The 11,366-nt window shown below is 45.1% G+C and overlaps 1 protein-coding gene across 1 annotated transcript in view; it reads left to right on the plus strand.

Moving 5' to 3' along the window:
* TBXAS1 (thromboxane A synthase 1 (platelet)) overlaps nucleotides 1-7,965 on the plus strand; it is a gene marked incomplete at its 5' end in the record, with an annotated part of 98,956 nt that extends 90,991 nt beyond the window's left edge. The window contains 4 exons of the mRNA XM_009074828.1: nucleotides 1,871-1,959; nucleotides 4,270-4,407; nucleotides 7,106-7,268; nucleotides 7,891-7,965. Coding sequence (XP_009073076.1) covers nucleotides 1,871-1,959; nucleotides 4,270-4,407; nucleotides 7,106-7,268; nucleotides 7,891-7,965 — 465 coding nt within the window. The remainder of the gene's footprint in view (nucleotides 1-1,870; nucleotides 1,960-4,269; nucleotides 4,408-7,105; nucleotides 7,269-7,890) is intronic.
* Between the last annotated feature and the right edge of the window lie 3,401 nt (nucleotides 7,966-11,366).

An 11,366-nucleotide genomic window follows, 5' to 3' on the forward strand; every position in this document is an offset into this window, starting at 1 on the left:
GCATCAGAGTGGAGCAGCTATGTGGAGCAGTTTTGCCACAGAGGCCTGAAAATCACGTTGATCACTGTTCCTTTCCAGCTTGTGCTGCTGATTTCTCACACAAAATTAGGAAGCCCTAGAATCTCCTTCTGCAAAACAAAGATGATTAAAATAATCTTCCTGCCTTTGGTTTTAGCTGCTGAAGTGCTGGGAGCACTGCTCCTCACACAGCCTTTAGCTGTGGTTCTCACAGCGCTGTGGCCATTTGGGGCTTTGAGTCTCCTGGTCCTTTGTCTGATAACCATCGACCTGAGCTAAAGGTTTGAGTTAGCAGGCACCACTACAGTAGAAAAGCAGCACTGAAAGGCTGTCAGTGCAGTCCATACTTCCTGTATTGATAACATTTGACATATAATGGCAATATCCTTCATCTATTGACAAGTTGAGCTGCATCGTTTTGCCTGAGAGAGGAGCAGGCACGCTGGTTCTGCTCAGCCTGTTCACATTACTTTCTCTAGTTTTGCTTTTCTTTCCTGAGCCAAAAAAAAATAAGGGGGATAATAGAATGTATTTATTTCCTTCCTAGAAGAGATCAGTTAATGTGAAATGGTGCGTGGTGGCTTAGTGCTGGAGACGTCGGATACCCTGATCCAGCAAGGTATCCTTGTTCTATTGTGTGCCTTTTCTGCATACCATCTGGAGTTGTTCTTTGCTTAGTATTTTCAGTATGTACCATATGTTTTTGCATGAAAATTCAATAAAATATGCATTATACATGAAAAGTGCTGTAGTAAATAAAGAAAAGATGGAATCCAGTCCCCTTTGTGAACGACAGGGGCCCCAAATCTTCATGAAAGGTTTAGTCTAGTCTGACGTCTGTGCTTTCCTCCAGTTTACTCTGTGTCAGTCTTTGGGAGATGCTCTAATTTAAAACAAAACTCCACTTTCCTGATGAGGTTATTCAGTGTTCTGTGGCTGCCCTCTGCTGAGAGCACTGAATAAGACAGGGAAAATGTCCTTTTTCCGAGCAAGGTAACGGTGGAAGAAATTGCCTGTGTGTCCATGTGCTGAGTTGTCTCACTGCTGTTGGTGGTTGTCTGTGGTTTGGTGTCTCTCGTCTGTTTGCTGCCAGTCAGAGAGCAAAGTCATCTGAGCTACAGCCCTGTCCGGGTTTCGGTGCCCACTACTCATGTCAAGGGCTGGATGGTTTTGTTGGCTTATGAAAATGCGAGCTCAGGCACCGACCAGCATTGCACAGGGGATGGCCACAGGAGTAAACAGGTTTCTCTGCCCAGGCACTGTTGCAGTCCTGCCAGGTGAGCTCTGAGCTGCACCTCAGCCCCTGCCCTGAGGCAGCAGAGCAGCACCGCATGCTGTTCCTCACTCGTTTCCTCTGGTGCCATCTCCATCCCTCCACAGCCAGCACAGCATGAGCACTTTGTTTCTATAACTGGGAAAACACAAAGGGTTTGTTCTAACATCAACAAGAGTAATTCAAGGACTTGCTGTCTCTTGTGAACAAAGTGTGAGCCATGCTCTTGGTTTGGGAAGAGAGAAGGGTCCTGTGCAGACTTTGGTACACAATAGCTCTGTTGTAGCTGTCAATGCTCTCTGAAATGACCTGGCTTTAGTACTTCCTAGCAAGCTGATTTATTATTCACTCTTCAGCTGGGCTATGCACCAGAGCCTTCTGACGATGAAAGGAATGTTATACACACATCTAATTGCTGCCCACATTTTTGTGTAATTTTATCATTTACTGTTTTAGATGAGACATTGAATTCTTCTACAGGAAAGATGCCCAGTAAAAAACAGACGACTGAAAATCTAATCTGAGTTTGGCACTTAAATGTGAGAAAATGTAATTGTTCCTTTCTTCCTGCCCTTTCAGATTGTCCCTGACTACCAAAATGTGCAAGAGCTCCCTTATCTGGACATGGTGATTGCAGAGACGTTGCGCATGTACCCACCAGCATTCAGGTATTGTTTTCTTCCTTCTGATTCTGCAGGATAGATACCTAGCTCTAGAAATCTGGAAATCTGCTGTTGGAAGACCAATAGGCTCTTAGTGTTTGTGCCAACATCTTTAGTTCTTTGTGGCTGTGAAAGATATAATGCAGCCTAGTGAAGAAAAGCTGGCTAGTGCTGGCATTTCTAAACACTTTTTACAGCAGGGTGGCCAAGAAAGCTTCCTCACCGTTCTTCACATCACCCAGGGTTAGAGGATGGAGCCATTCTGCAGCATGTCTGGCCTCAGAAAGTCAGTGCTGCTGCAGACCAAAGACCTGCCCCAGGCTGCTGGTGGTTGAGGCACTGCTCTGTGGAAGGGTTGCTGTTTCCCGTGTGTGTTTGTCCTAGGTCCATTTTCACTTAGCACTTCATTGCACTCATATAGCTAAGCTAATGGCAACATCCATTAACTTTTGAGAGTTTCACACAAAACTAATTCTACTCTATTGATGAACTGAAAATGAGACGGGGGAAAAAAGCTGTTTGATTGTTAAAGTTCCAAGTTATCACAAGCATAATGCAGATGCTAAGGAATGGAACTTTTCAAAGTGATCAGCTAGTTGCACTGCTTCTCATGAAGCCAGGGGAAAAATTCAGATGACTGGAAAGGAGCCAAGGCTGAGCTCGCTGTGAGAGCCTTTGAAAAATTTAACCCATGATTGCAAGCACCTTAAAATAAAAAAAGCTTGAAATCTTGTTCTCTTCTATGGGTTCATAAAGATCAGAAGTCAAGATTTTTTCCATGGACACCTGCAGAGAGTAAATGCCAAAGATATTTGCTCCTGGATGAGATGACTGGGCTTTGCTCTGTTGTACATAGTATTTAAGTGGAAACTGTTGTGCTGGTTGAAGTGTCAGAGGTCTCTGAGTTTCGGCTGTACCACTGGGAAACAACCAGTGCTTGTGAGATGGGAAACAGGAAGAGAGTGGAGCAGAGCTGTTCCGAAGTTTCGGTTGGCATTGTCAGTGGTGTGTATTGATCTGCCTTTTACTCTGATGGATGTGGAATGGATGGAACAGCTCAGTGCCGCTGAGAAATGTTAATTGCCCATGACAAGGATAATGCTGAGTTAGGGGAAAACTCAGCAGCAGCCAAGTTTGTTATAAAATGAGTTGTGGTGTTGGTTTCTATCCCGAGGGCTTTCTTCCCCAGAACTCGTGTTCCCACTATCACCAAATTCATGTAAGGATGAGAGGGGTAGCTTGACAGTGTGTTTTTTAGCATGACAGAGTTTTGTTGGAGCTTCTGTTATTTGTCTATGAGGAAGCGAGATGGGTGACACTGAGGAAAGAATGTGTTTCTGTAATGATACCTGGCTGACAGCCCTGAAACCAAAATCTTTGTTTAATGCCTTTAGGCAGAGCATGGGAGCAGGAATAGGAGCTCCTGCTTGTCGTTTCAGCCCTGTGCTTGCAGTTGGTGCCAGGGAACAGCTTCCAGACTGACCCATCTGGGTCTGAGCTGGTTTGGGACCTGTAGTGACCACCCAAACACCAAGAGATCCAGATCAGAACCTCAGATCCACCACACATGCACACCCACACACAGTTTCTGGTAAGGTCTGCAGATTCCAGCTCAGCTGTGTCAGGAGGTTTGCTCAGTCTTCTTGTCACAACGAGGATAAGGACAGTCTGGCTCTGTCACCCATCACCACACGGTGGAAGGAGTGCAGAGTTTCGTTGCTAAAACCATACCTGTCTGTGATGGGTGTATGTGAAATGCAGTGTTTCTAGGCTTGTGAACTGGTTGTATTTTTGTAGTAGTAGCAGCAGCAGCAGAACACTTAGCATTGATATTAAACCATCCCTCGCTAAGTTTCAAGTGCTATACCAACTTGGGGCAGCTTCTCAAATAAACAAACCCAGAGCTGTATTTGGTATCTTTCTTTACCTGAAAACAAACCAGCACACTCTTTATACATGTTACTAGAGATGAGTGATGCATTTCAGCAGCAGTTTCCATAAAAAATTAGTCCAAGACCAACACTAGCAGCAAAGCTGCAGATGAAAAGCTAATGCTTTGAACGATGATACACAACCACAAGTGCTTCCCTGTGAAAAGGGCAGAGGTTAGCCAGCTGGGCTGGAGCTATAGGCATCTAGGTGGGGATGGTTATAACCTGAGGAGACACTAACATTAGCGCCAGTTGTTGCCTTCATCTGCTGAGAAAGTGTCACCCCAGAAATTGTAGGTCAGTCCAGCTGAAGAGATGTACTTTTAAGGGTCTCTCCTGCTGTGTTTTTAGCCTTTATTAATCATCTGGAAACTTACTGTTGCAGATTCACTCGGGAAGCAGCTAAAGACTGCATAGTGCTAGGGCAGCATATTCCAGCTGGAGCTGTCATTGAAACCGCAGTTGGACACCTCCACCACAACCCTGAGTTCTGGCCAGAGCCTGAGAAGTTCATTCCTGAGAGGTACGTGGAGCAATGCTTCCCATTCCTAGGCTGAAGTCCTTATTTGGGCCTGTCTTCAGTGCTGTTTCATGTGTTAGGGTGGGCACAGAACTCCAGCCTGTCCAGTGGAGTCACCAGGTCCTGCTGCTCTCTCACAGTCACCCACTAATCATCCAAAGCAGTATTTCCACCAGGAGGAGAGCAGTTTCATTTAGACCATAAAATATGTTATTTCTACCAGATTAGACCAGTGATGATAGTGGCATATCCCACAGAGGGTGAGAGGTTCGGTCAAGGTTGACGTGCACAGATTTTCAGACCTGGTTCCAAATCAGATGCTGTGAATAATGTTGTTTCTGGATGCAGAAATCCTAAAGTGAGATAGTATACTCACAGGCATGGATGTACCTGGGAAACTCATCTAGCTCCTTTTCACCTGAGACCCTGTAATGGTGTGGGCACACTGTGAGTGGGGAACTTACCGATCTCCCACTGGGAATTTGCTCTGTCTTTACACAGAGATTTAGGATCCTTGTTAGGTCCTTGGTTGTTGCTTGGCAAGACACATGGAGCTTTTATGCTCTTCAGTCGGTTGGGGGGACAGTCAAGTCATGGTTTTGTACCATGCCCTGTCTTACAGATGCTGAACGGAGCTCACAGCTCACAGTTGGTGTGGTGCAGGCTGGAAGCACAATTTGGTTTTGTAGGCAGCTACATTTTTAAGCTGTTTTGTTGGCAGATGCATCCTAAGCTACCACTACATTGAGAAGTCTACTGAGAAAAAAAGTGCCTGCTCCACACACAGCTGGGTGTGAGTCAGGCAGCCCAGAACCATCTCTGCCAGTAGGACAAGACGTGTGTGGTGTGTGTGGGTTTGCCTAGTGCTCCACCTGGAACAAATCTTGGCGTATACTCTCAAGCACTTCTGGCCATGAAGAGGAGCAATTCCAGGGTTAGAGCTTTTGCTGGAGAGGCATCTTTGCAGTTACTGGAAGTCTGGGGTGGGTTTTTTAGCAACACCTATCTAGAAATGCTTTCTTAGTTGTTTATTCAGCACTCTAACTGAAGTGTGAAAGCACATTATGGTGTAACATGGAGAGTGAGGCTGCAGCTCCCTTGATTCATACAGTGCTGTTTGTTACGGATCTGAGATTAATTCCTCTTCGAAATTTCCCTGAGGAATGATGCATAATTACTACCCCTTTCCTCAGCTTGTGTCAGTGGGTAATGTTAGTAAGAATTATAAAATAAGATCTTAACAAAAACCAGTTAAGCTACAGCCTTTCCCCCCCTAATATTTCATTTTGAAATCAGCCTTAGGAATAACACAAGGGAGACTTTAAATTTCCCAGAATCATATATGGGGTGAGCAAGGCAAGAATTGCATGAACCTGTTTGCATGGGATACACAACAGTGCTTAGCACATGAGTTAATGGTCCTTGTATCTCCAATTATGGGCTCTTATAGGGCTTTCTGGAGTGGCATCTTGATCTTATTTAGGATGTCTAAGCATGGGGATGGAATTAGTAGAAATACACAATATTATTTTCTTCCAAAGCTCAAAATAGCCTGTGTTACCTCTCATCTCCTTCTACCCTGCATGAGTTCTCTGGGCCTTTAGAGCAAAGTTCTTGCAAACAGTATCCATAAAGATGAGAAATTTTCAGGGATGACTGAGGGACAGAGCTGGAAAAGTAGTTCAGTACTACCAGAACAGCTCCAAACATCTTATGGCATGGGAGGACTATGTAGATTTCCAGGGTGATGCCATCACTGCAAAGGTTTGACTATTTTGAGGCACCACTGATCGATGATTCAGCATGGGGCAGGAGAAGCCTCACCACAATGACTGTGCATTGGGCCTAATAATTCCTTTTACTGGTTCAGACTTTGCATTCTTGTCTGTACGTTTCTGTCCAGTAGATATCCTTCTTTGTAGGTGCTGGCAAACAGATTTGACTTTTTCTCTCCTTTGAACTGCAGTTCAGATAGGAATTTTGTTTCTTTCCTTGTGGGAAAAAGAACAACAAAATTAAAAAGGGGCTCATTTCTACTGGGCTGATCAAGTGTTTTAAAGCTGATGCAGATCTGCATAAAGACTGACACATAAATCAGTTTTTCCAATTGGACTGAGGTAGAGATGGCTCTAAGAACATAACCGTCTGCAATTTAGATGCTTCCCAACTGGGAACATGGTCCCCTTAGGCCAAGGGCAGAAAGAAGGGCTGTACTGAATTCTAGTAACCATCTTCCATGGCCTGTCCAGTGCTATGAGGTTTCAGCCCCCTTGCAAGCTTCAGAGAGCAATTCCTGTTGCTCTGCATCTGCAGAGCACAACAAGGAAGGATAATTCTAGTTAGTTCACATTGCAGCCCATTAGGTTCCTCTTAGCTGTCATTTCTCCCTCACACATAAAGGTCCAGACAGCTGAGCATGAAGTTATCATTCTTCTGGTCCTCAAGTGAAGATAATTCATTAAGTTGATTGTAAGTAATCCCCAAGTCTGCTTGTCCTCCTGAAATCACTAGCTGACAAAGGCTGATGGACAGAAGTCAATTGTCTGTTTACTTAAGATGTCAAGATATAATCTGTCAATAGTCATGTTGACCTGTCCATTAAGACCCATTGAAATAACCACCTTTTGAGGTTTAAATGAAAAACACGGAATCAGGAGCAAAAAGTATTTCTTGAGCTGGTTCCCATCTCTGCACCTTCTAGGTTTACAGAGGAGGCCAAGAAGAAACGACACCCCTTTGCATACCTGCCCTTCGGGGCAGGACCCCGTGGCTGCATTGGCATGGAAATGGGTTTGTTGGAGACAAAAATGACCCTGCTGAGGATTTTGCAGAAGTTTCAATTCAAGACTTGCCCAGAGACTGAGGTTTGTACATTCAGAGGCTTAAGGATAACACTTGTCAGCTTGAGGGAGTCAACAGTGTCTTAGACAAGATGACTGATTTGCCTTTGTAACTTCTTCATTTGAGAAAACTGCTAGAGCCACTTCTGTAATAAGGAAGGACAAGAGGCCTGGACTGCAATTTTTAATTGCAGTATGATTTAAGATTTATGATTTTTCCAACAAAACAAACGGTTGCACAGCCCTGCCTTAGTGCAGAGCAATATGGCAAGACCGCAGTAAAAAATGCCTTGATTTACAGAGGATAAGAATGGGTGTACATATTTCATGGGATCTCAGCACATCAGTATATGCCTAGTGCTCTGTGCAATGCACCTGGCACTCACTCAGCAGCTCTAGAGTTTGCAGAGTTAATTTCTTTTTGTTCAGATCTGCAGTGTACCTGGGCAACCACTGCCACAGCCTCTGGCTGCAGATTCTGTTTCATACTACACTACCATAGCTGACTGTAAAACAAGTACTTTGCAGCTTCCACAGCAATCCTGCTCTGAACTGGTCCCCCAGCAAAAATGTCTGTCTGTATGTGAGGGTGTTAGACACATACAAACACTTACAGCTGTACGTAAGATGCTCTTTTTTCTTTCAGATTCCTTTGCAGCTCAAATCAAAAGCCACACTCGGACCAAAGAATGGGGTCTACATTCTGCTAGAATCTCGCTAGAAGAAAACGTGCCTCCTGAAGCCTTCAGGAGTGAGACCCTTTGCCAGTAACTCACTGGGCCTAATTATTTTTCAAAACCCCAAAGACAAGTAGGAGCCCAAATCCCACGGATGGCCAGTAGGTGCTGCCCACTGCCCTCCTGTGGGAGAGTCTCCCGTCACTTTTTAAATGGGCTCCACTGTCTCTTTTGGTGGTTTCCAAATCACAGTGAATAGCACCTGTAAAGAAGATCTCACTTTCCCTTGCTTTTCTGCACAACACTTTCACTCAACTTTGAGAATGCTTCCCCCATGCTCAAGCAGGAGTTAAGCAACTTAGAGTAGATTTTAATGGCAATTCATTAGATGACACATCCTCTTCACACACAAGTCCCTACTCTAGAGGAGGCTCAAGAGGCATCAGTTACAGCTGAAGACCTGGGATGCAGTTCATTGGATTTCATAATGAACTCCATGAAGACTGCTGCACAATGCTTAATCTCTCTCTGTGTCTGCAAAGGAAGGACTTGCACCTCCTTCATGCTTTGAAGTGATTTGAAATACACCTAGGTTAACAATCTGCACTTGGCACGTTGCATTGACAAGACGTGGAATGAAGAGTTCCCCTGCTTCCCAATTAAGTTCCAGTTGCTAAGACCACTTTGCTGGTTACTGAACTGTTGGAAATGTGGAGAAAAGGAAGACATGAACGTAAAGTAAGCAGGAGGACTGGAGGAAAGGTGTTGGTGCAACATCTACTTCATGTTGAGACCTTTCCTTTCCAAGCACTGCAGTTGTCACCATCCTTATCTAGCTCCTTGACTCAAGGAAATTAGGAGCATGGATACACTAGAGCAAATGGCAAAGGAGTGGGATCCAGGATCTTCAGTCCCTCCAGCTCTTCACTCATTGTGTGACCCTGGAGCAGGTCATGTCCCAGGTGCCTCACTCCATTCAGGAAGGAACTTGTCTGGCTGGCAGCTGCAGCAGCAACATGGATTCATTCAATGGATGTCTGTACATCCATCTTCACAACCAAAACAGCTGTACATTTCTGCCTAGGTAATTTTCTTCACAGCAGTGTAGGGCTCTACTTTGGATTTGTCTTTCATTATATGTCTTTCAGGGAAGCTGCAGAGGGACTCTGTGTTAGGAGCTGCAGTGACAGGACAAGGGGCAATGAGGACAAATTGAAGGAGGAGAAATTTAGGTTGGCTATGAAGGGATTTCTTCCCTGTGAGGGTGGTGAGACACTGGCACAGGCTGCCCAGGGAGGCTGCAACCCTGGCAGTGTTCACAGCCAGGTTGGCTGAGCCTTGAGCAACCTGCTCTGGTGGGAGGTGTCCCTGCCCAGGGCAGGGGGTGGGGCTGAACAATCTCTAAGGTCCAGTCCATTCCAATAACACCCTATGATTCTGTGATTAGCAGTGCTTGAACAGTCAAGGCCTTTTCTTCTCCTTACACCACTCTATCAGTGAGGAGACTGGGGGTGCACAAGAAGTTGGGAGGGGACACAGCTGGGACAGGTGACCCTCACTGACCACAGGGACATTACATGCCTTATGGCATCACGCTGAGAGTATAAAGCTGTGGGAAGAAGAAGGAAGTGGGGCAAACGTGATTAGCAGTGCTTGAACAGTCAAGGCCTTTTCTTCTCCTTACACCACTCTATCAGTGAGGAGACTGGGGGTGCACAAGAAGTTGGGAGGGGACACAGCTGGGACAGGTGACCCTCACTGACCACAGGGACATTACATGCCTTATGGCATCACGCTGAGAGTATAAAGCTGTGGGAAGAAGAAGGAAGTGGGGCAAACTGGGGAGTGATGGCGTTTGACTTCGCAAGTCACCGTTCCATGTGCTGGAGCCCTGATTTCCTGGGGATGGTTGAATACCTCCTGCCCATGGGAAGTGGTGAATGAATTCTTGTTTTGTTTGTGGCTTTTGCTTTACCTATTAAAGTACCTTTATCTAAACCCACATACTCCAGGCTGAGCAGCATTTCTGCAACTTCCACTTGCCCTCTGGCCCACTGGCAATGATTTCTAAGCAACAAAGTGCAAGTCTCCTCCAAGCCAAGCAGCACTGAGCATACCCCCATAGCTAGTATGTGCTACCCACCCACCCAAGCCTCTTGTATCCACCACCCTGTTCTCTGCCAGCTGCAGGTATCCCAACCAGTGTACTGTCGCTACATTGCTGCTGCCACTTAGACAGGATTTTGACATCCAGATCTCATAAAATCAGGCAGAAGATCATGACAATCCTGATTACAGGTAAAGCTCATTAACTGGTGCAGTGAGTCTGGCTGCCAGAACCCTTCCCAGCCCAGATCAGGAGTTCAGAAACTCCAGTGCTGCACTGCTGGCACAGCAAACTGTTTGGCTTCTCCTGGCTTGGCTGGCTGTCTGGCCAGAGTGGACCTGGTACCCAAAAAGGAAACAACCTTCACAGCTTATCCTTCTCTTCATGTGGTGCAGGAGTGAGATTTTACACTCTTCCTGCTCAGCTTCTTAAGCAGCCAAGAGGCATCCTCCTCACTCAGAAAAGAGGTTCAGTATCACTGTTTGCTTAAGGTTTAGATTCAATACAAACATCTCTTTAATCCATTCACTTCCAAATTCAATTCAAACCACTGGAAAGGGACTCCACTGCTTAACAACAGCATCTTTGAGAGTTTCCAAAAACTCACAAGTGTATTGAAACATGGTACCACATCACTCTTTTCTGTGAAGAATTTCTTCCCAGAAAGGGTGATTAGACAATGGAATGTGCTGCCCAGGGAGGTGGTGGAGTCACCATCCCTGGAGGTGTTTAAAGACGGACTGAATGTGGCACCTAGTGTCATGGTCTAGTTGGCATGGTGGTGTTACATCATAGGTTGGACTTGATGATCTCAGAAGTCCTTTCCAAACTGATTCTGTGAGTTGTCAGCACAGTGAAAGTCATGAAAAACACAGACATAAAATGCAGCATTTATTTGACAGAGTAAGTCAAGCAAGTCAGAGCACCAAGCAATTCTTGTTACACTTGTATCTTTGGTACTTGTTTTAAATTAGGAAATTAACAAGTGAAAATAAGTCTCTGTTCAACAAACAGGTTTAATTTTTGAGGCTTTGTTGGTGAAGATTAAGTAAGGAGAAAAAAAAGAGTGCTACAAGGATTTATGGAATGAGTTGAGCACAGAGATTGTACAATCTCAACTGCAAACACCTGAGTCTACTGCTACAGGAGACAGATCACTAAAACAACTCAGGTTTTACCAAGTTGCGATCTAAAGAGGTAGAGGGACGTTGCCTCTGACCAATGAGCAGGTGGAAAAATCTATCCTTTGTTAAAACCTGGCAATCATGGCCAATCCTCATGCTAAAACCGTCAGCAATTTCTTATAACAGATTGATAAAAGTCTCTAGTAATGTAGGG

Source organism: Acanthisitta chloris, unplaced genomic scaffold (assembly GCF_000695815.1).
Source record: "Acanthisitta chloris isolate BGI_N310 unplaced genomic scaffold, ASM69581v1 scaffold8315, whole genome shotgun sequence".
Taxonomy (NCBI): Eukaryota; Metazoa; Chordata; class Aves; order Passeriformes; family Acanthisittidae; genus Acanthisitta; species Acanthisitta chloris.